Here is a 24,510-nt window from a genome sequence, read left to right as displayed (position 1 = left end):
TTGCAATCATGTTCTTTTTCAAAAAAAAAAAATGTAATTCAAATGTTCTGTTTAGACAAGCAGTTAACAATGACGTAAGAGCAAAGCAGGAACAAGTATATGTTTGGCATTTTGTGTTTTATTATCCTATTTAAACTGAACAAGCAATTATCAGAATTGTTGTAGATTAGATTGATATAAAAGCATGAAGCTAATATACACTGCTATTGAAGTGTATGAACTTATTGTGTATTCTACACTATTACTATTTCAAATCTCTCTCAGTCAGTACTTTCTGCTCTCCTTCTGTCCTTTCAGAGAGTTTACCTGATCTGCTCACAGCTGTAAAGATCTTGGCCGGCTCCACAGTTGAGATTGCAGCAGCCTCTGTGGGTGAGTCGAGTCTGGTGGATGCTGTCCGGCAAGCAGAGGAGGAAGACAAAGTTTTGGAGTCTAAATTGGAGGTGGTAGAGCCAGAAGTCCTGGAAGCAAGTGCAGAGGTGGTAACTGAGGAAGCAGCTGTGAAGGAGGAGGAAGTGAAATCTGCAGAGGCTGCAGAAGATGAAGATGCTCCAGCTGCTGAGGAGGAGACATCTGCTCCTGTAGCAGCAGCAGCAGAGGAGGAGGAGGCAGCTGCATCTCCTCCTGAGGAACCAACTAATTCAGCCCCGACAGTGGAGGAGGTGGGTGAGGTTGAGGCAGAAGATCAAACACCTGTCCCTGAAGCTGCTCCAGAGGAAGCTGTCTCCTCTACAGGGGCCTCGCCTGAAGATGCTGCTCCTGCTGAGGAAGCAGCATTAGCTGAGGAGGTCGTGTCAGCTGAGGAAACCACACTGGCTGACGAGGCTACACCGGCAGAGGAGGTCACACCAGCTGAGGATGCTCCCATCACTGCTGAAACAACACATGCTCCCGAGGTGTCATTGGAGGAGGAGGCAGCAGCCGAAGCTTCAGCAGAGGAGATGGTGGAAGCTGCAGCAGTTGTGAACACGACTCAGCTGGCAGCAGCATCCTCAGGGTTGGACCTGGAGGTCCTTCCAGCGGCAGAGCCAGGACCTACATCTGAAGCTCCAGTACATGAGGCCAAACACTGCCACTCCTGCCACTCTGCTCCATCAGCAGCAGAGGAGGCGGCGCCACCTGCTGCTTTGGCAGCACAGCTGACCAGTGAGGGAACTGTGGATATAACACATGAGGCCAGGGAGGAAGAGTCACTGGTGGAAGGACAAAGTAAGAACATGCTGAGACATATCTGAACACCCCAAACCTACTTTTCATAATCAATAAAACTACACAATAGCTACACGTGTTGTATTGTTGTAAATAAAATAATAACAACAGTATTGGATAAAAGCTTTATGTTTTACCTTTTAAAAATAAAAAACTACAACTTTAAGTGAGTTACGACTAAACATTTTTATAGAGTATGTTGATGAAAGGTTGTCCTCCTGTCTTAAAGATATCATGAAACTTTCAGACACTAGATGGCAGCACAAATATGATTTGTCACAGCAGACTTAGTGGGGTGTGCCAGTGTCAGGGCCCTGGTGGCTCACAGACATGGCCTGATGAAGATACCGGAATGACACCGAGCCATCGTTAACGTTACTGGTTCCACATGTAATTTTCCACAACTGAGACAATGGTGGACATGGATAAATGCAATCCTGTTCTTAGGGTCTCCCTGCCCTGTATGTTTGAGATATTTCCCTGCTCCAACACAGCTGATTCAAATGATCAGCTCATCATCAGCTGAAGTCTGTCCAATTCATCGAAATCAGGTGTGCTGTAGCATGGAAACATTTAAAACCAGCGAGCAAGAACAAAGGATCGTCATGCCACTGAGTCTTGCTTTTGTGGTGACAGCTCTATTGAAGTCTATAGGAGATGCAGAGAAAAGCATATTAAAACCCAGCATATCCATATCATATGATTTCTGTTGAAGAGTTGCCTTCAGGAGATGAAAGACCATACTTCAGGGAGTAGGTCAACATAGGATTTTATAGACACACTGTCCATCCCTTGGCTTCATTAGAGAAAGGCTCCTGTTCAACGTGTAATGGCAGTCTCATCAGCGATATTTGGTTGTACCTGCCCTGTCTGGCATGATACGATCAGCCCTGTCAATCTATTGGAGCAAAAAAATCAGTGGTTGACCAACTTTTTCTTTTTTCCTCTTTCATTTTCTGTTGGCATTTCTTCATAAGTAGTCTTTTGATGTAGTTGTTTTAGAATGTTTCGCCATGCATCATCTATTGACTTCAGTACAGCTGTCAGTCACAGCCCTTCTTCTTTTTTAGGCTCCTTGGGGGCAACCAGGAACATGCTTTAACAACACTGGGTTGACAAATGAAATATCAAACACTATACTCAGGACAATATATCAGAGGGATGATACTAAAGAGGATTCCTGTAAGATACTCAATAAGTATCCACAAACATGGAAAAATAGTGCAACTCTAGTACATACACACAGCAGTATATATCATAGAGGAAGGGAAGGGATAAGAAAGACACAGTGGTATCCTTAACCACCATAATCTGTCATCAGGCACCAAAACATTCCAAAGAGGCATCTCTATTTGTCCTGGACATGGTGCACTATTTGTAGTCAGAGTTCATGGATGAAAACTAGTAGCCTGCACAGAAGAAAGTGGCACACAGAGAATTAAACATTTTCATCACAGAGGCCCTTGGGTGACATGGTGGTTAGAGTGTAGATGCAGAACAGTTCACACTTCAATTTGAAACACTGTCAGAAATGCCGCCAGCACACAGAGGTACAATTTCAAGGGGTCTTTGTCGATGAGAGCAGCTAGATTCCCATGTTCAATAAGTCCTAATCATTGAGCATTGGAAGCATACAATGTAGCTTGATTGGTTCCCACTTGTCTGCTTTTCAATTTTGGCATTGAAAAAAAAAACAATGTGATGTTCACTGTATTTGGCTCTGACCAGATGTATTTCTGCCTGTATCCACAGAGCCAAAGATGTCTATCTGGACTGTAAAAAGCTGCTCAGTGATGTAATAGTACAGTTAAGAAGGTAAACAAGCAGCAGCACAGCTTTAAATACATTAAACTGGATGGATTCAGGATAAGCATCATTCTCAGAAATGCTCAGAGTTACTGAGGGCAATGTGACTCATGTATATTACTCCACTTTTCTTTGCACTTTCTTTAATTTAGATCCCACTTCCTGTGTCCATTCTTTTTTATTTAAACTAAACATACTGGAACATAACATAGTCATGTAAACTCGTGTGTGCTTGTTTGTTTCAGCTACAGAGACAATGGTGGTGGTGACAGCCCAGTCATGACATGACAGACAGTGTGCCTTCCACAACCAAGCCAGGACGACGGCAAAAACAGCATGAGGGGAACTAGCTGCAGGTTTAACTAGCTAATGTGTCCTTTTTTGAAATGTTATTATTGAGTTTTTATTTTTTAAGTGTCCCCCTTCTGGTTCTGGTAAATCTTCATCAGCAGTTGTGGAATGATTCCCCTTGTGTCTTTTGTCCTCTACTGTAGGTGCCACACTTGCAAAGCGTTTCATGACCAGTTGAACTGAACATAAGTTTGGCTTGTTGTTACTGTTATGTTGTGATAGACTGCTTTCCATACCAACATGCAAACTTTACCCAGATTTTTAAGTGGGGACACACCTATGTTCCCTGTAAGCTGATAACAGACCATGTGATTTTCCCACTCGCATCGGTTGGTATAATGGCACAAAGACATGCATTTTTCCTGACTATCTTAAAATATTTACATGTTTTAAGACCATTAAATATTTCTTATGTTGCTAATTTAATAGTGATATGTGTTATCATAAGAAACCACAACAACAATAATAAAAAAATAAAATATTGCACCAGTGGTAATATTTGCTTTTTGAAGCTGATATCCATAGTATAGCCATAATTTGGTGCATATCTATTCTCTATTTTTTTTTAGTATTATTGTTGTCTATATTTTACCTTCAACGGCAAAAGACTGATACATCATTTATAAGTTCAAATTATTATTTTTGTTATTATTATTATTTTCACCCTTTTACTTAGATGATTCTATTCAACAGTAACATTTCCTCTAAACTCTCTAAAAGTCTATGCTTTGTTTAAATGTTTGTTGGTGCACCGCATAAATGATCATATATTAACTATGTATTGTACAAATATATTAGATAGTTAATATACCGCATTCAGTGTTGTTAACTACAATGTCTGTGTTGTCATGATAATGTGCTCACATAGACGAATTAAATAAAGGGATGTACAAACATTTATCTCAATGTGCATGACTATTTAATAATCAGTGTTATTAATCAGCGTGGCCATGCACTGCGATGCAGGGATGTCGGTGCATTGACCACTTGGTGGAGACAGAAGACTGTGGTTTGATCATTTTGTATGAACTTATGGATATTGGCTTTTTAGGGGCTTTTGGGATCATTTGTGACCATCAGGACATCATCTTAGATGAGAGGAGAAGCAAGAGAATACAGTCTTATTATAATGACTTGTTGTTTACCCCCTGGTTATGGCTGGAGGGACGGTAATGGATCTTTTCAAACACAGATAAATAAACTTGACGATAACGAAATCAAGCTGAAAAGGTTTAGTTTGTTCTGGCGAGCTCTGGTTGTTTATGTGCGGCGTGACGTCACGTGTGTAATTTGCCCGAACGAGCGGAGTAAACTGACAACCGAGTCCGTCTCCATTAGCAGAGCAGCAGCCCGTCCTGACCGAGCGGCTGCGTCCTCACTCAGTGACTGTCGCGCATGCAACACCAAGGGCACCGAGCTCTGTTGATGCCCATCTGTCTGGAGGCTCACCGTGAACACAAACAGCTAACGCTAATGTTGAGTTAGCTCGCGTTCCCGTTAGCAGCGGGACCCTTCAGACCGTCAGTTCGTCCGGGGAGGAGGAGAGGTTACTGGATGTCACACAGACACGCACTCACACAGCAAACTCTCATTAGCCAGCGAGCTAACGCCAAGTTCCTGCCTGTCAACTAAGTTGGTCCCCAGCAAGTAGCCAGAAAAATAATTTCACGGTAAGTGAGCTGACCAGACATTAGCCAGAATTAGCCACATGGTTTGTTTGTGTTTGTCTTCTGTCAGCTTGTTTTTGTCACAGCGCTAACGGAGCTAGCTAACGTTAGCTAAGTTAATGGCAATGTTCAGTTTCTGTTTCTTTTCAGCTTCTTTTGTGCGACGTTTGCTCAAAAATGACGGCTCTTGTAACTCATTCGATACCAGCTTCGGCATACTCGTAACTATGTGTAAATGATGCAGGAGCTGGCTAATAATTCATTGATAAGGTTAGCTGCTCTGAAGAGCAAAGGTATCATTGCAACAGTGAATTCCCCCTGTGACTCACTGTACATGCCTGACATAGTCTGACAGTAAGCATTGCGAACAAGCGGCCAGACAACTGTGCGATGTACTTTGAAATATTGGATCCAGCCTCACTGCTTTGTAAGTCCTATTACCACGATCTAAAACCAGTTGCATCGACACATTTAACTATATAGGATTTGTAAGGCAGCAAGAAATATTATATGCATATGCATATTATGATGATGTGATGTCAGGTGTTGATAGGCAGGCCACTGATGCTGGTGGCACTTTGTCTGCATGGGAGGACTTTGTCAGGAGCTGTTTCCATTTTCTCATTACTTGTTGAAAAATCCAAATAGATGATAAATTATTTCAGCCGACTTCCCGTATATTCAAAATTTAAATTTCAAAATCAGCTAAACTGTATGAAGGTCAGTGACATAACCATCGATTATTTGTCTTGTTGATGTTTTACTCCTAAGTATTTAGTGCACAAGCATTCCAAAAGAGTGATTCGAATGTCCATTGGAGTTAGAATTCAAAGTGTAAATTGTGTTGATATGTTTTGCCGACTGGAAAATGAGAGATCATTTAATGATAAACTGTTTCATGTAGTACATTTTTGCATTTAAAATGAATACAACTTTCAGCTTCATTTTGATGGATCAAAAAAGAAATGGTGTGCAAAATGGATTTTATATGTGCTTTTTTCTTTTATATAACATTAATTTCCCATAAACAGATCATTGCTGACACCAGTAAGGTTACCAATAATTTCACTCTCCTGTATTTTTGATAAAAGGTCCTAACCTGTAGTTTATGCAGACCCCGAGGGAAGAAAGACTAAGAGAGAAAAGGTTTAGTACTCAATGTATTTAAGAAGATTTGTTGTGTTAAAATCTGTAGACTTTTCCCCTCTACTCCGAACCTTGTCAGGACATCTGTTCAAATTTGAATTGTATTGTTTTCCTCTGAATCTATAAAAATGTCAGCAGTTTAACGTCATGAGCACAACGGGCTGCACTCTTGCTGTTGTTGGTTATCACAAACAAACTTTCAAGGTGCAAACAGCCACCTACTGTATCATTATCTTCAGTCAGTGAAGGTAATTTGACTTTATCTTATTGGCTATAATTTCACCAATATCAGTAAATTCCTGATAACATAAATTTCCCAATATTGGGCGGATGATTTGTCTGTCAGTTTATATAGTGAATCCCTAGTCCGAGTAATCAGGGCAGGGCATTTTCTGATTATCAGTATCAATGATTTTTTAAAATTGCTGATAAAATAACCTAATTTAATCCTTATCCTCTCACAAAGTGTCTTGCCCACAAAAATATCTGATCGGTAACATGTCACAATTAATAGCCTATAAACACTGAATGATCTGAATATGTGAAGTAACTAGTAAATGAATGTATCAAGTCAATGTAGTGGTAGTGAAATTTAAAGTAGCAGATAATGTAAACTATTCAAGTAAATTACCTCAAAATTGTACTGAAGAACAGTACTTCAGTGAATTTGATTTAGGTTTTTTCCATCAAATGTTGTTTTTGACACACAGACTTTAATTTTTGCTGCAAATGGACACTGGTCCGAAATACTGGTTTTTAGTCTCCTTGATTTCAAAAATTGGTATCAGCATCAGCCCTGAAGAAGCCACATCAGTTGACTATGTATGACTAGCTATCTATGAATAAACTGTATATTAACACCATTTAATTTACTGGTGTAGTGCAGTATTCTTTTTAAGTCACTGGTCACAGTTTAGTGGCTTCTGCTATATACATTTTCAATTATGTGTGTTAAACTAGTGTTGGTTAGTCAACAGAGGCCAGAGGCCTGGATCTGCTGTCTCCAGAGTGAGCTGTAGTGAAGAGTCAGTGGTTTGTGCTGGTAAATGATTGACCAGCCTGCCTTTGGCTCAGCTGCTATATCCTGCAGTCTGAGCTAACAGTTGAACTGTTGTCTGAAGGTTTCCACTGGGTGTGCCTGAATGTCCTGTATGAAGCTAAATCATGAGAGGCTTGTCTAGAAATATATAGATCCAGACGCTTAGGACAGGGATGGATTGGTGATGGGTGGGTGCAGCTATCAGTAAACTGCACTGGGAAGATGATCGTCGCTTGCAGACTACACATCATTACTGTGTTATTGTCACTTTCTGAAAAGCTTTAGAGCTCATTTGGACATTTTCATGTTTCATCATATTCTTAGGTGAAAATAACAAGTTAAGCTCCATAGTTATCACATTGTTTTAGCTATTTTAAGCCTTATATTGACAAAAGGTCATCTCACAACATATCTTGTGGACTTTTGGGAGCTTTGAAGGACATATACACTTAATATAAATGATTTTGCCAAATACACCACCATGGCAATGCTATAGGTTTCATATGGGAAAACAAAGGAACTTCCCAGCTTGTTAGTGCATTTGCCTTGCATGAAGCTATTTTACACCAAGACTGTGACAATATTAGTTTTTTATTTAAAAAATCAACATGCAGGCAAATATTCTTTCCAACGACCTAATTAGGGTTGAAAGGAACAATTATTTTGATTGTCAATTTATTGATAAATTTACCACAGTCAGATTTTCAAATGGCTTGTTTTGTCTGACCAACAGCCTAAGACACAAAAATGTTCAGTATGTAATGACATAAAACGGACAATGAGAAAAAAACCCACATTTGAGAGGCTGGATCCTGCTTTTGCATTTTTATTAAATAAGTGACTTAATGGATGAATTGATAATCAAAGTTTGTAGGAAATGGGATTGTTAAAGCTATAATATTAAATTTAGTTTGTGATAACAGAATGCTTTATCACAGAATTTGCAGCCTAATAGGAATGACTATCGTTGCATCTTAGAACAAACTCTTGAAAGTTTTAGGCATATTTTCACACCAGATGCTAATTAACCAGTACTCTGACCCAAAAGTGCCAACCCACCCAAGGCCTATTTTTTAAATCACTAAGTGACAGGAGATTAAATGTGACACTGGAACACCACAGGGAATTAATAACACAACTTCATGCATATATAATTTTAGCAGCTGAGTTATAGTGGAATTTGCCAGGGTGTGTATGTGTTTGTGTGGATGGGTGGGTGTATGTCAAGTCAGTCCTGAGGTCATTCTTGCCATGTATTCGCTTGTTGTGTCATCACTGTGTGTATGTGTGTGTGTGTGTGTGTGTGTGTGTGTGTGTGTGTGTGTGTCTAGAGGGCAGGACACAAGGCAGGGCGTTGTATCTTTACCAACAGCCCCAGTTACTTGGAACAAAAGCTCAGTTGTTGAAAGATCATGTGACTGTGGTGTGTGTGTGTGTGTGTGTGTGTGTGTGTGTGTGTGTGTGTGTGTTCCACCCTTGTCATGTGATCTGAGCTCAGGGCAGGGTCTGAGAAGTGCTGAGTCGCTCTGAGAGGTTCCTTCCACTCAGGCAGCAGGCAGACAGCAAGCATGCAGGCAGAGAGAGGAGATGGAAGACCACATGGATGGATGGATGGATGGATGTCGGACAGAGAGGCATGTGGGAGAGAGCCAGAGGCAGGCAAAAGGAGACAAAGATGCAGAAAATGTCCTGTTGGTTTTCTCCTGTCATGGCAGGACAGCAGCAGTTTCACTCTCTCATTCTCCTCCTCGTTTCTGTGGATTTTTAAGCAGCAGACAAGTAAAAATGCAAGCCAGGATTTTGAATCGCACCAGCTTTTCTGTGGGAAGGCAAGTTTGGACTTTGGCCCTTTTTAGTTTGGATGTTTTCTTTGAGATCTTGTGGTGGGAAAGTTGGCCTGTCAGGATGACTCTGCTGTATCGAATGAAGTCTCGAGACTGCTACTGACTACACCATGAACAAGGGCAACAATTGTAAACGAATCAGTGTTCATCTTTACAGTGAAACATGTAGCTCTAGCTGTTGTCCAGAATGACTTTCATTGCAACAGAAATATTTTCAATTCTTGAAATACCAGTGTGACTAGTAGCTCACTGTAAGGAGTGGTAAGGTCACTCTGTCTGCTGCTAACCTTTAGAATAATTTGTTCCTTTGCTTGTAATGTAACAGGTATGTACTGATAGTTTCTGATTGAAGTAGTTTGTTGAAATGGTAATGATGCAGCCAGTCATCATGATTCATTTTGTTAGAGCCGAGAAGTGAAGAGGCAGCCACGTGTTCACTGTCATCCAACAGGTCCTGTAATACTTGTTTTAGTCAATGAAGCCTGATGAGAAACTCCTAACAGATCATTTGTGTGTTGCTTGGTGTGTTTGTCTATGTGTGCATGTGTGTATGTCAGACTATCCCATTTTAGAAATCTGCCTGCAGCACGAATGTTTCATATTTTGGAGCCATGTATGTCCACTTAGACAAATGGTTTCAGCATCATAGCAGGTGAAAATAAAGACAGAGCAGAAAGGAAATGAAAAGAGAAAAAAGAGAAGGAATAGCATTAAAGAGCGAAAGACAAACCTAGTTATGTTATTGCCCAGGCTGATCCATACTGACGTGTGCTGTCATTTTAGTGCAATGTCATTCTGTTGACTGAGTGAAATCATACAGGCACCACTTGCAGTACTCTGCACTTTGAGCCTCCCTTTAGCTCAATATCTTTCTGATTGACTTTCTAATGAAAGGAGTTAGCTGGGCTCATTAGATTACAAAAGCCCAGTGTCACAATCTCCAGCTCCTCTGTGAACTTGCATAATAACCTTTGACAGTTAAACAGAAACATAACGGCATAGTGCAACGCATGTACACACTTTTCTTGGGTCAGGCTGTTTAGATTGGATGTATGAGAGGAAGTAGAGTTTGGAGGGAACTGATCCACTTCAACATCAGAAAATTATGCAGGTAAGAAATAGTGAAGACCCAATCTGTCCTGAATTCTTGGGACTCAGGAGCAGCACATGTCAGTTGGAGCTGTCTCTGAGACCTGTGCATGTGTCACAGGTGGGTAGGAATCTCTAGACACCTTAGGATTTGATTCCAATTTGGAAAACTATGATGTTATTATGAAATGATTATCAAGGTTGAGCCATCAATGTTGAGCCATCGTCATCAAAACTCAAGAAGTAGCCTAATTTAGCACAGAAACATAACTCATATTTCTAGTCTTTAGACTTCTCAGGTGTGTAGTTGAGAATCAAAATGAAGGACTAATTCAAACACAGGTATGGTCCCATGTAATAATGCATTAATGATGATTGAATAGTCAGTGGAAGAAAGAGAACAGGTTGATGGGTGTTGCAGCTGGTGTGAACCCATTACAGAATAATATTGATATTAGTATTAACTACATGCATATACCTGTCTACAATTAAATACTAATGTTTTTCACAGCTGTATGGACAGCACTGTCCGTCCGTCTATGGTAAGACAGTGTCTTATCCCTCAGAGTTTTTATGTTTTCCTTTGTGGTGTCAACCTGTTTGCACTAAGTGCATTGAAACTGTGGTGGCTCCAGTTCCACCATGAGATCCTGAGCAGCATACGCATGCATGTAAATCTTGTTATCCTATCACTGTTGGCATTTTTACAAGCTTATGGCAAGGGCTCTGCTGAAGCTGAGTGTAGCATCAAATATTGTTGTAGACTTGGCGATGCCAGACTTGTCTGTGGTGCCACTGCTGCCTCACTTGGATGGCAAGCTTCCAGGTGAGTCTGCAGATTTGTTGTCATTGTAAAGTAACAGCCTTTTTCAACAAAGTCAACAGACAGCTTTTTTTTTTTGTTTGACAACAGTTTTGTAGCGACTAAAATACTTCCTCACACTGCTTCTCAGATGCTTTGTTGTTGTGATTGTCCTCTTAGGAGGGCTTTGCTCCCTGGTATACTCCATCTTTTTAGTGAACAACATTAAAAGCTTAGTTTACTGATCAATGTCTGCCAATAGAACATTCAGTAAGTCAAACCAGAGTTAACATCAGACTCTTTTTTATTTTTTGATGGCCAATTTGACCATTAATGTTACAGAATTCCTGCTATATAGAACTCTGACCAGACATATTTTTTAAAGGACATTATTGAGTCTACATTTAAACAGCATTAAAACACAAAACATATAAATGCAATGATCAACTACTTCTCTTATCTTCCCTCTCACAAATGGTGCTGAACATTTTGTCTGTTTTGTCCATGATGTACTGTACCAAAACAACGATTATGCTGGCAAATGTTTCTTACATACCATTACCATGTTAGTGGCTAGTTAGTTAAATTCCAGATTGTATTCATTTCATTCCCAGTTTGGGACTGTTGCATGTTTTTAAAATGTTGGACCCTTCATAGGGCCCATGTCCCTGTCCCAGACATTACTGGAGCATGCTCAGATGAAGAGCCTATGGAATGACTAAACACTTTATGAATCTCTTATTGTTTTAACATGTGCTGGCTAACCTAAACACACCCTCAGATGGATCACAAGGCAAACTACTCTGTTGAGCTTATAGACTGTAAGTCTGATACATTTTGGTCTTGAACAGGCTATCATAGTTCGAATAGTTCCCTCCACGTTTCAGTGTTTGAATTTCAAATAAAAGTGACAGCACAACTGTAGATGAGCCTCAGCTTTATGCTGTTGAATAATTGAACAGAGGATTTCTCCATCCAAGCTGATATCATGTGGTCTCAGCAGAGGAGTGAGCACAAGCTCATCATGGTTCATCCATTATACAACGGTTAGAGTAACTGAGCCTGTCCTTATACACACCCTGTATGAAGATGTGTGATATAAGGTTCTAAATCCCTAGTTAATGCATGAAAAGTTACGCTATTTTTCAGCTGTTTTGAAATGTTGTTATTACATTTTTCAATTAAAATGTGGGAAACGTCAAAGTGTCAGTGAGAGAGTTATTTCTAATCTCTGTCCTTGTGTGTAGAGAAGAATTTGAAGAATTTTGCACAGGATTATCTTTATGCAGAGGGTGGGCCCTCTTGGCTGTATAAGTGGGGGGGATGTGCTGTGATTGGTGAGGAGCAGAGAGTTGTCCTGCCTGGAACATGGTGTATGTTATCACATCTAAAGGCATTATTGTTTATAGCTGTTTTGAAAAGGCACAATTGAAGCTTAGTTGATGAGCTTGCTGGCATAAAGCTAGCAGAGACATGAGGAATTAAATAATTACTAAACACTCACAATTTCAGTACCTCTTATTCATGGTATTGCATTTGTTTTTCCATGTGAAAAATTAGGAAACGAAAGCTTCCAGTGAGATTTTCAGACTCGGTATACTCATGGGGTCCAATCATGGTGTGAAGTGCATTCAGGACCACTTTCCTTCTTACTGATGCAAAATCTGTATGTGCAAGGTGTGAGCAGAAACTTAAACAGAGTTCTTTGCAGCTAACCCTAACCCTTGAACCATTGAACATTTTCATGTATTCAGACAGATGTAGAAAAGAGCATATTTCTTATTCCTTACTATCATGTATTGAATTTGCTTGCTGTTGTGATCAGGTTTATCAGCTCCAGCGAGCCAACTAATCATAGTAATGTTAGCTCCATAAGTGGATAAAAACCTCTGTCTGGGACCAACTTTTTAATGATTCCAGCTTTCTGAGAACCTTGATGAGGATCTTAAATATATAAAGAAACTGGCTAAAGCTACATGTCTAATGCAGATTTGGTCACATTTTCAGTAGACCTACAAACAACTAATTGGAATTGAAATAATTCATTACTGAATCAATTTATGAATGTTTTTGTGACAAAATAGTCTGTGTTCCACTCATTTTATCACAGAAAGAATGAGAGTTGTAGAAATCATTGGAATTCAAGACTGCCATGACATACTGTACATGTTCTTAACAAGTGCATGTAAACATTTGACCATGACTGCACTTAGCTCACCCCTGGTGGCCTACTAGGACAAATCCCAGTTGGTCAGTGTTCAAGTCAAACCTTTGAAAATATTAATAAAGCAAGAGCAGGTGGAGCATTGGTTTAAACAACATCATGCAGTTTGTGTATTTGTGCCTCTACATGCTTCTGCCTACTTCTTCTTGTCCTGTGGAGCAGTACAAAACAGGAACCGAGGGTCCTGTGGTGCTCCAGTCTGCCCCGCCTAAATCTTTTGCTGGACACTGTGTTTGTGTTTGAGGGACTGACTTTGCTTCCTGTCAGTGCATTTGTTCCTGTAATAGCTGACAGGCACTTCCTGCAGACCAGAGTTGGAAATAAAGAGATGGGAGAAAGCTCTGCCTTTGATGAGGTCTCGATCTACAGTTAGGACAGACTCTGGACGTGGTAGTTGTGTTTTAGCCAGGTGATTTTTTTCAGTTAAGTCTCTAAACTTCATGATCCTTTTTTTTGACAGTTTGGTAAATGTCAAGAAAGAAAAATATGCTAATTTTCTTGTTCAACACACAGGGTCATCAGGTCAATAAAAACAACTCTGGAGGTGGCAGGGATTCATTGATTGTTTTGTCTCAAGGGCACCGTACACGGCTGACAGAGGGCAAAAAGGCAGACGTCTTTCATCAAACACACTTTTGCAAAATATGTACTAAATCATGTACTTTTGCAGTGTCACAGACTTTGTTGTTTTAAACAAAGTGTCTTCTCTCTTCAGGGGTCTTTCTTCATCAAACTGGTGGAGGTCACCAGACAGAGACACTGTGGCACATCATTGGCTGTGACTGCTGATCCCCGAGGAGCATGAGTCATGACCTCAGTGGTGCTGGTCGACGCTGGTGGGACAGTGGTGGAGTATGTCACAGCCGAGGAGTACCCCCAGCAGGTGGGTTGGATGCAGGCACAAGCAAGATTAACACTACCACTGCAGCAAAATCCAGCTTTCGCTATCTTATTCTCTCACTAAAAACTTTTTTTTGACTGTCCTTGACTGTTTTTTGACTTGTTCTCTTTCCCTCCCCCAATACCTTTGCCCTGCAGGGGGAAGAGTGTGAGGTGGACATGGAGTATGAAGGAGAGGTAGAAGGCGAGTGTGAAGCTGAGGAGGCCTGTGAAGATGTACAGGACAGAGAGGAGGCCGAGGACTACCCAGCAGTCATAGTGGAGGAGGTGCCTGGTGCTAACCTTGCTGAGGAGCAGGGTTATTCAGCCCAGGTGGTGGTGTATGAGGATGAGGCCTACCTGATGCAGGAAGTGGGCGATGAGCAGGAGGTGGAGACAGAAGGAGAGGCAGGTGAGACATTAATATTGCTGTATTTATCAGAAATTTGATTAAATGTTTCCTCATAATCTAACTTTTTTGCACTGTAGGATTGCGAACCAGATGGCTGTTAATTTTTGTCAGCGCCATAGTTCACCAAATAAAAACCACTAATTTGACAGGGAGCCTTGACAGGGATCTAACATTACAACAGGTATGTACTTTACATTAGCTTTATTTTATAAGTCAGCTCTGTGGACATCAGCTACAGTTGGGGGGGTCAGTGTATGTATTTGATAGAACTGGCAGTTCAAAACTTAATAGGCCGAATGAACCAACTATCAAAGCATTTGTTTTGTTCAAAGTGAGTTGAAGACCTTAAGATCTATTGTTAAAGATCAAAGTATGCGCTCATTTTATGTCACCAACAAACATCTTCTCTTGTACGGTGTCCTATATAATTGGTACCACCGGGGTTGTCAGATGTCTGTTAGCTGTTGGAAAATTGTCCTCACTGTGACATTCCTAATGACTGTCATACAGGTGCAGGACATAACACATATATGTCACTAATCAGAATGCCCAGAGCAAACCTATGTTGATAAGCAACCTTGTAGCCCTTTTACTGAGGTTAGGGTTAGGGAAATTTGACTTGTGTTTCTTTTCTCTGTCCTGTTACCATTGCAAATGCACAGTTTCAATTTCCTCTGTACCACTGAGGTTTTAAATTATTAGAAAAAGAGAGACATTTTACCTTCTGTGAAAGTGTTCACAGGTACAGGCTGCATGTTCCAGAAACTAGTTGATGGTTTTTTGAAACTCATGGGACTTTTTTTTTTTTTACTCTACTTTTGCTTTAATGAAGAGGCTTATCATTTGAGTGTATCATGATGAGCCATGTCATGGTTCACATTGACACAGTTATAAAGATTTTCACATATTTTCAGTTGACACTGTGAGAGCTCTGTCAGAGTGGCACATCAGCAAAATATGGCAGTTGATTTCGTGAAGCATTGCCTTTGTGATGTGTTTATAAAAAATGTTTAAGTATTGATAATCTGATATTCTGGCTCTGTTCACCTCCTGTTTTTCATTGGAATATTTTTGCTGTTTCTGTCTTCTCTTTTTATGTGTCATGGACTGTTGGTAAAGTAGGCTGAGAGAAGTGCAGGCCTCTGTGCTCACACACTGCCACCTTGTGGATATTTTTTTTGGACCATAACTATTTGATGAACAGGGAAGATATACAGCAAAATTTCTCTAATCATCCATTAATCCCTTATTAATGATGTCTAGTGTCTGATCCATGTACAGTGTTCATAAGTATGAAACACACTGAAAGATTTGATATTAGTTAATATAATTTGGAATTTATGAAATATTTTTTCATCGACAGTTTGCATGTCATACATTTTAAACATACGTACTTAGCAAGCTGCATGTGCTGAACATTAGAAGGAAGAATCCTTAACATTTGTCAACCAAAATGTTTATCAATGAGTTTGGGTCGTGTTCTATGATTCATTATGTTAATCAGCTGACCACAGGCCTTAAATTATGTTCAACTCAATTTATTGTCTATTTTGTTGTACTCCCATACATTAAAAAAACTAAATGCTGTTTCTCCCATCCCATGGCAATGTGATAGAAGAAAAAGACACTAATAGATCAGTTAAACCAGTTAAAAGTACATAATGAATGCTGTGAAGCATTGTATGTATGTACTGTATTATGTATGGTCATTCTAATCCATAGTTTAAACAACAACAAAAGTCAGTCTTTACAAAACAAGGGTTGTTCATTGTTTTGATCTTAAGTTGGCTAGATAAACTGTCTTGCAAATTTGTTCTGAGATTATTCGATGTTTGTCCAGTGAGTTTATTGTAAAAGCTGTTATCACAGTACAGCTTTATTTGACGTAGTCACTACGCAATGGAGGGGAGGGCGAACGAAGGATTTCCTGTGTCGGCGGCGGACGGATACTTTTCTGCCGCCGTAATGTGTCTGGTTGAATTTGAGGAGCTCTCCCTTTAGTGGCGGAGTGATATGAGCTTGTAGCTTCCTATACAATTCAGTGAGAAGTCAATGTGAATCTGCAGCAAGGGGAAAACATGGCGACTTCACAGCATGAGGGGCACGCAAACCAGCTCGATTTACTCATCAGAGCCGGTAATGTATCTCGGTGTACCTGTTACTTCGACCCGGGCGCTGATTCTAATACAGGGTTGTGTTTTTAACCTCGACCGCTGTGCCTCAGTACGCTAAGTAGTGTAGTGAAGTAATGGAGGGCAATCAGGAAGTGATCACCTTGGTAGCAACCTGCATGGCGTTGCTACAAGGTTTATCAAACCCGGTTTAAGACGTGAAAAACTTTAGCGGCGCTTTGCTGTTTGCACAAATAGATGGTTGTCTGCACGAGGTGTGTTTTGCATGTTGGAGCAGATTTTTCTCACCGCAGTGTGATTGAGAATAACGGTTTGCAGATCGGCTCTGCACAACCAGGAAGTGTAAAGATGTTGTCTTTCCTACGTCTTTGCCACGCTGTCTGAGTCGGAAGGACATGTGGGTTTATTTTTACTAGCATAAATCCGGCACATGTGAACAGATATCACCTCTGTTATTGTTATGAATTATGGATGTAGTAATATTTGATCCCAACTGGCTTCAGTTTATTTTGTTTATGGGAAGAATATTAAGTAACAGTACTCAGTGTCCATACGTAACAGCCTATTAAACCTGAAAATTAACCGTCGTATTCTTGTATTTTTGTTACATTTAGGTGTGGTGATCACATTTTACACATTTCCAGTGTCAAAGATTTTCATAATTTTGTTTCATGGTTTCCGTTATCGTGTTGTGCAGCTTCGGATTGAAGCGTGGGATGGCCTGGCTCAGTCGCTTTCTGCCCTGTAGTTGTTTCAAGTGCGGCTTCAGCCTTCGACCACACTGACCTGTAAATACACAATTTGTATGATTTCACTTGCTTGTTAACGGTGTCTGTTAATGAACAAGGTGTTTTGAAAACATAACTCCGTCCCCACTTACGTTTAATCGCAATTTTGAAAGTATTTTTGTCCCACATCGATGGCGGAAGCATTGTGTATGTAAGAGGGCGGGGTCAGTTGTTGATCGACTTCCTCGTTAGTCCAATAGCATGCGCGCTGTTTCACAACGTCAGTAGACATCCAATCAGGTTTCACCGGGGGCGGGTTATTAATGGAAGAATTAGCCAATAGGAAGCGAGGCGGGTGTTGAGTGACAAGAGGATTTGTGGGCTTCTTCGAAGAGAACTGGAGGGAAAGGATGAGGACTGTAAACACGGAAGTTATCAGGGGCAGCACTACTTTTTGTCGGACTCGCTGCTTCTCTTGGCGCCGTTACATTGTACTGAAGGTTCATTAAAGGCATTTTGCTCACATTTGAAATTTTGTAATACTCTAATTATATGTCACCCACGTAAAACATAATTCTTGGGAAATGTCACTGTTTGTAATTTTCTATTATTTAATAAGTAAGCATGAAAAACAAAAATCCTACTATTCTGCACAGACTACAAATGGCCAAAGTATCTATATGTGGTTATGTCGGTCCAGCCAAGCTGCAGTTTTCTGACTTGATGCCTTTCGGTGGTCTCATTACAAGGGCAGCACTGAGGGCTATAGGGTCTCTGCTGTGAGGACTCCCAGCATGTCCTGTTTGTTTATTAGGGGGACTGAATGAGCAGACAATCTAAAGATAGCCCATTTCTCTCCCCTATGCGGTGCCTGTTGCCTCAGTAAGATAGCCAAACATGGACAGAGCAGGGTGTGATGGCATCTCGTGTTTCCCACCATTGATTGACACCAACAGCAGGTGCCCTGGGTTCCTTCTCAGGGCTCTAGATGGGGCCACCTACCATTTCCTTCACAACAGGCAGAATCCCATTTTTTTAATTTAAACAACACCGTGCGTTTATGTGCCGTGTATTGCCATATTCACAATTATATTGGATTGGAGGAGAGCCATAGGGTTAGTCATAAGGTTGGAAGTCATAATTAGTTTTCACTCCTCAGTACAGTAGAAACATTCTTGGTGTTTTGTGGAAACACTCAGGATACCTAGTTCAAGTGATACAATGAGGCAGATGATGAAAACTATTTCTATGGTAAAGGAGCTACTTTACTCATACCTGGATCAGATTGGTTGTGCTGCCTTTTAAGATTTTCATCAGTCTTCTAAAAAAAGGTTTCTTCACTAGGGGGCGCCATACAGTTTTTTGTATGCAGCATATGCACTGTGCTAATAATTTGTTGTTATTGTAATTGTGTTGTTGTAATTTGTTTTGAAAACAAAGACACAGGTTTTTCCTGTGGGGATTAATATTGTCAAACTTGTATATTTAGGAAACACAGGCTTCACTGGGCCCAACCAGTTATTTTATTTTTTCTGAACTTTTTTCTAAATGATCCTGTGTGTGTGTTTCAGTGGAAGCGTCTGTCCATGGCACCAGCATCCACTGCTCTGACAAGACCTTTGAGGCTGCAGAGGCTCTGCTACGCATGGATTCACCATCCAGCCTCAGAGAAGATCGCAGCCCAGGTAACACACACAAATTAACACACAAAAACAAAGGTGTCAACACAGCATGGAAATGGTTCAACTTGAAAGTGATACTTTCATTGTTTCTTTTAATGTGACATAATTGCATTCATTTGTAAGGTGTATGGTGTGGAGTGTGGTTGGTCAGTGAGATTCCCACTGCTCTCTTAAATGTGCTGTAGTTTGAATATGCAGGAAGTAATTCTTTTGATCTTAAATATGTCTTTAATGTGCTAAATGTCATTTTTAGGCAGTTAAGAGAAAATCTAGAATTGAATGACTTGCTTTATTCACCTCTAGTACTATTCCAACAAGACTTGGGTAATCAAGAATATTTTTATTGTTGGTGTAAACCTGGCGTTAACGACCAAAATTATGAAAATAAACATTTTAAAAGTTCACAAGGGGCTTAAATCCACAAATGCTGTGAAAATGTCAACATGAAGCTGTTATTTAAACCTCATAATGCTACTTTAAAATATAATTCAAACTCTTCTTAATTCCTCCCTCCAGAAGCTTTTGTCCCACCTTGTGTAGCGACACCTGACTTCCTTCACGCTGCCATGCGTCCTGACATGATCACGGAGACTGAGGTGGAGATATCAACAGAGGAGTGCTGTGAGGAGGAAGATGAGGAGATTGGCACCCTGCTGGAGGAGCCAGAACCAGAGCCCGGCCACGAACCTGTCAGGAAGAGGAGAGGTAGGCAGAAAAAGCTTGTTTTGTTTGTCATCAGTTATAAATAAGGAAAGTGAACCTCTAGTAGCCCAACACTGAGGAAAAGCATCTAGAAATGTTTAAACTTTATTTCATACAGTTGTTGACCCACTATCAGCACTGGGTTGTGAAGTATGGGAAATTTTAAGTTCTAAAAAAAGTTTAGTAAAACTATGTTTTGAGTGTTTTTAGACACAGTTTTAAATGGAAAACATCTGGCAGCTCTGTAATTAAACTTACCTCATAAGCCAGACTGCAAACCAAAACCTCAAATTATAGTTGTTTTGTTTATTCAAGAGCACCATCTAGTGGTATAATCGCACTGTTGGGTCTAACTGCAACCTCACAAGTCAGTGATCTGAATGAAATTCTTCTTTTTTTACAGCAGGACGGAAGCCAAAGACACATCAGTCTTCCATCTCCAATGGCTCACCAGACCTCGGCATCAAGAAGAAACCCAGAGAGGGGAAAGGTACCTAACAGTAGTAATGTTACTGGCTATGATAAACATAGTTGTATACATAGATTTGTTGCCACTTCAAATGTTTTAGCACAAATAAAGATGTTTTACAATCAAGCAATGCATTAACTTGACTCGATTTCCAGCAGGGAGCACAACCTACCTGTGGGAGTTCTTGTTGGACCTCCTCCAGGACAAGAACACCTGTCCTAGGTACATCAAGTGGACCCAGAGAGAGAAAGGCATCTTCAAACTGGTTGACTCAAAGGCTGTGTCCAAACTTTGGGGCAAACACAAGAACAAGCCTGACATGAACTATGAGACCATGGGACGGGCACTCAGGTGAGGAGTGTGTGTGGATTTATGTATCTGTGTGAGGAGAATGTTTTTCATACTTTTGTTTCAGGTAAACATCACCAAATCTCTTGCTCATCCTTTACCCTCAGATATTACTACCAGCGAGGGATCCTCGCCAAGGTAGAGGGCCAGCGCCTAGTTTACCAGTTCAAAGAGATGCCCAAAAACATAGTCATAATCGACGATGACAAGGCTGACATGCCCTCCCCTGATGATCTGATTGGCTCAGAGACTTCATCCTATGAGCGCGTGCTGCCCTCGCCAGATGTACTGCTGCAGGCGAGCGATCTGTCATCCTCTAAGAAGCCCAACATCCTGCGGGGTAACAGGGCAAACGTGGTCCATGCTCCTGTTCCCACAGGCAACAAGACATTGGCAGGAGGTGTTGCAGCGGCTGCAGGGATATCGAGGATAGTGGCAGTTTCAGCAGCATCAGATGGGAGTCAGGCCCAGCAGTCTCATGCAGCTATCATCTCTAACGCCAGTGGGCCAAGGTGAGACTCCTGCAGAGAGACGAGGATCTTCAGATTGAGATGAAAGGGTCTTCCTGTGCAGGATGGCTGATGCAAATGTTGGCGTCTTTCCCCACCAGTAAGTACTGACTTTTGACACTCTCTTGCTTTTCATCAATAGGACGGTGCGAGTGGCTATGCAGGTGCCTGTGGTCATGACAACATCGCTGGGTCAGAAGATTTCCACTGTTGCCGTGCAGCAGCAGGCAGGAACGACAGGAGCAGGCAGTCACACCACCCTCCTCACCAACACTTCGGCCATTGGTGGTACTGGGAACACCAACTCACAACAGAAGGTGTGTACACCTGTAATATCATTCTTTGATGATCATTTATGCATATTATAACAGAGTATCTGCACCACAGTTCACAATGTAACTTCATTATCCAGCTCACAGGGCAAACACTCAACACAAACTGCAGACTTTCGATTATCAGCACCCAAATCCCCTCAGCTCTGAGAGTTGGCACAGAACCAAAAGCTCTCCAGCTGTCGCATGATTGCGTTGTAGGCTGTGGATTCCCAACACCTGTGCTAACATCCTTGCTAGTAGGCTGGCCAGCTAGCTATAGTTTGACCTGTACTCTGCCCCAGTCCTCTCTGAAAACACGGGGCATATGTGAAAAACATTTTTAGGTAATGTGACCAAAAGAATAATGTGAATTTAAGATATTTAAATTTAGACTTTTTTTAAGGACCCACAGCCACCCTGTTAACTTCTGAATGAATATTTTTTGATTATCGGGTCCACGTTGGATTAATTTAATTGATTTTAGTATTATTTTTTTATTGTTATACTGCTAGTTAATAAGGAAAAAAATGTGTAATAATGAAAAATAATTTTGGCCTCATTGTCCGCTTGATTTTCCGTGACATACTCACTCATACTTGGGCAGGTATGATCGTGTAAGAGGCATTTAATTGCACTCTATGTAGTATTAAAATGGTCTGAAAAGTAATCTTGGAAATTTGGTGAACCCCACTATATAAGTTATTTACATGTTAATGTATGTGTGGTTTTCTCTGGACAGGTTATGATCCAGACCATCCCCACCATGGTCCCAGCCACAGCAGAGAACGGGGACAAGATCACTGTCCAGCTGGCCAAGATCATCACCATCCCCGCCCACCAGTTAGCTCAGTGTCAGCTCCAGGCCTCCACAGGCACAAACAAGTCTGGTGTCGGGGCCTCACCGACAGGCATCAGCCTCCTTGGGAGTCCCCTGACAGTCCGGGCCCTGGCACCCGTCAATGTCGCCCCAGGAACGCAAGTGATGAGACTCACCGTACCAACGCAGGCACAACAGACTCTGGTGGTGTCACAGTCGGGCAGTGGGGCGGGGGTTGTAACTGTATCAACAGCCAATCAGACGTTGACGGCACAGCCTCGGCTCATAAGCGGCGTCATTAACGGTTCTGAGCTGGTCATAGGAGCACCAGCGGGTGGGGCACTAGAGAAGCTGAAGGCTGCAGGAGTCCAGGTCCAAGCTGTGCAGGTGCCAGTGACAGTCCAACAGAATGTCCAGTCAGAGGCCATGGACACTGAAGTGGTAATCAAACTAGAAACGCCTGACGTGATGATGAAGTCGGAAGAGCCTGAGTGTTGAAATCCACCAATATCTTTTCCATCTCATCCAGAGAGGATTAGTTTGTATATGTGCGGCATCATTTTTACTCTTGTAATAACCAGCAACAGTCTGTGAGACTTAAAAGACTCCTGAAGGCCTATTTTTAGTCCTGAACCTGTCCTTACATCTTCCCCGTTGCTGCTGAGAACTTCACTGAACTAAACTGGTCTCTGTCAGAACCACAATGAAACCTCTCACAGCTTCAGACTATATTCTGCAAGAAAAGGAATCCACAGACTTTAAAGGAACTTGTTGGGAAGGGAAGGGTAAAGGGACCAACCCGGATCACTACAATTTTTGCCTTTTTTAAAGGACAGCTGTCAATGTCTCAAAGTTTGAAAAAGGGAAAGAACCTTGGAAGTACAAAAAAACCTGAAACACTACAAAATGAGGCAAATAATTTAGACTAACCAAAATGTAAACTATGGAATAAAAGAATAGACATAGTGGGGGGGGGTGTAATGAAGCTTTTGTAGAGACCATTTGTTTATAATTTTGCCTCAAGATGCTAAAACCAGCAACCTTTCTTTTCTTTTTTTTTTTTTACTTATATCACTGTGCAGACGTGTGGGTGGTGCTACGTGAGTCATAAAAGAGGGAGTGAGGGAAAGAGAAAAGTGGAGCTGCGAGAAGCTCCAACAAGGAATGATATCAGACGGAAAATGGTCAAGTATGTACATATATACAGTATATATATATATTATCTACTCTACAGTTTACAGAGCTAAAGTTAACAGAACAGCCTTAGATTTTGATTTTGACTTTCTTTTTCATGTATTGTCTGAACAGTAGGCTGAACATTTTTTTTGTTTGTGTGTTTTGATACCTTGTACCAAGCACAGTATTACTGAAACTAGGGGAACTAATATTTGTATTATTATTATTATTATTATTATTATTATTATTTTTATTATTAGTTCCTCTGTCTCTATTGGGCTGTTAAACACTTAGATTGAATCTCAAAGAAGTAACAGTAACAGTTGTACATCAGAGGTCAGGTTTCTTGCAGTGTGTCATCCAGCATCCAGGAACATTTCTAGGCGTGAATTTCAGACATGTTAAACAAAAGGTCTTGATTCCCCTAAATATTACTCAATCATTTTATTTTCTGATAAATGTTTGCTCATTTGACAATGCTTCAGTCTGGCTGCATGTAAATGTGACCGAGCTGATGCCTGAGGTCTTAGCTGTGCCATGTCTTGAAAAAAAGAATCCAAATAGAAAAAAACAAATGTATGTAAAGTCAGAAATCAAGAATGAAACCAAGCAGTTATTTCAAAGAGGCATCAAAAATCGCAAGTTTATGCAAGAAATCCCAAAACCACTGTGGATCCCATGTCACTTAAATTCTGGGTTAAAACAAAGTCAAATTGCCAGCAGAATTATTTTTTATCCAACTCTTTTGGCCCTTTCCCTGTACATCACTATTACTTTTTTTTTTATCCAAGAGGAGGTAAGATGGAGAGAAAGGCGTTTGTGTTCAGACTGAACTGTTTGTATATTCAACATTTGAAGTATATTCTATTTTGCTGTACTCTTGTTTCAAAGTGTATTAGATTTTACTGAAATATAAAAAGACATTTGAAACCTGACAGTTGTTGTTCTCTTTATATTATTTATTTTTTAAACTTTTTACATTGAAGCTTGGAGGTTACTCACAACACCAATCTGATTGGCAGTAACATGTTTTTATGTAGTGAGGACATTTATTCTTCTAGTCGAATGGAAGCACTTTGAGTACAGACCGTTTCTGTGGTTACTCTGCACATTATATTGATCAGGTAGACAAAAATTAAAAAAATCTGTCATATTTGGTCATGCT

At 40.7% G+C, this 24,510-nt stretch overlaps 2 protein-coding genes across 12 annotated transcripts; both read left to right on the top strand.

Moving 5' to 3' along the window:
- The first annotated feature begins 82 nt into the window (after positions 1 to 82).
- LOC119027496 (fibrous sheath CABYR-binding protein-like) lies at positions 83 to 4,239 on the top strand. Of its 3 annotated transcripts, XR_005077395.1 has the most exons (5): positions 83 to 1,193; positions 1,501 to 1,961; positions 2,280 to 2,391; positions 2,962 to 3,024; positions 3,261 to 4,239. XR_005077395.1 is itself a non-coding variant. In XM_037112755.1 (3 exons), the coding sequence occupies exons 1-2, from the start codon at positions 216 to 218 to the stop codon at positions 3,006 to 3,008; spliced, it is 1,041 nt and encodes a 346-aa protein (XP_036968650.1). In that variant the 5' UTR covers positions 83 to 215; the 3' UTR covers positions 3,009 to 3,024; positions 3,261 to 4,239. The 3 variants fall into 3 exon arrangements, 2 of the variants coding, with proteins under 2 accessions (XP_036968650.1, XP_036968657.1); XM_037112755.1 differs by lacking the exons at positions 1,501 to 1,961; positions 2,280 to 2,391 and having other exon boundaries at positions 83 to 1,209; XM_037112762.1 differs by lacking the exons at positions 1,501 to 1,961; positions 2,280 to 2,391; positions 2,962 to 3,024 and having other exon boundaries at positions 83 to 1,209.
- A 409-nt stretch (positions 4,240 to 4,648) lies between these two features.
- LOC119027439 (ETS-related transcription factor Elf-2-like) lies at positions 4,649 to 24,280 on the top strand. 9 transcript variants are annotated; one of them, XM_037112646.1, is made up of 11 exons: positions 4,650 to 5,036; positions 8,717 to 9,047; positions 13,893 to 14,060; positions 14,216 to 14,468; positions 18,900 to 19,013; positions 19,527 to 19,715; positions 20,116 to 20,202; positions 20,337 to 20,532; positions 20,637 to 21,041; positions 21,181 to 21,355; positions 22,092 to 24,280. In XM_037112646.1, exons 3-11 carry the CDS (start codon positions 13,986 to 13,988, stop codon positions 22,665 to 22,667), a joined length of 2,070 nt encoding a protein of 689 aa, XP_036968541.1. In that variant the 5' UTR covers positions 4,650 to 5,036; positions 8,717 to 9,047; positions 13,893 to 13,985; the 3' UTR covers positions 22,668 to 24,280. The 9 variants fall into 9 exon arrangements, with proteins under 9 accessions (XP_036968572.1, XP_036968564.1, XP_036968541.1 ...); XM_037112655.1 differs by having other exon boundaries at positions 8,712 to 9,047; XM_037112677.1 differs by lacking the exon at positions 8,717 to 9,047 and having other exon boundaries at positions 4,649 to 5,036; positions 20,119 to 20,202; positions 20,340 to 20,532.
- Positions 24,281 to 24,510: the final 230 nt, after the last annotated feature.

This window comes from Acanthopagrus latus, chromosome 1 (assembly GCF_904848185.1).
Source record: "Acanthopagrus latus isolate v.2019 chromosome 1, fAcaLat1.1, whole genome shotgun sequence".
Classification (NCBI taxonomy): domain Eukaryota; kingdom Metazoa; phylum Chordata; class Actinopteri; order Spariformes; family Sparidae; genus Acanthopagrus; species Acanthopagrus latus.
This window is presented reverse-complemented; position numbering and strand designations above follow the sequence as displayed.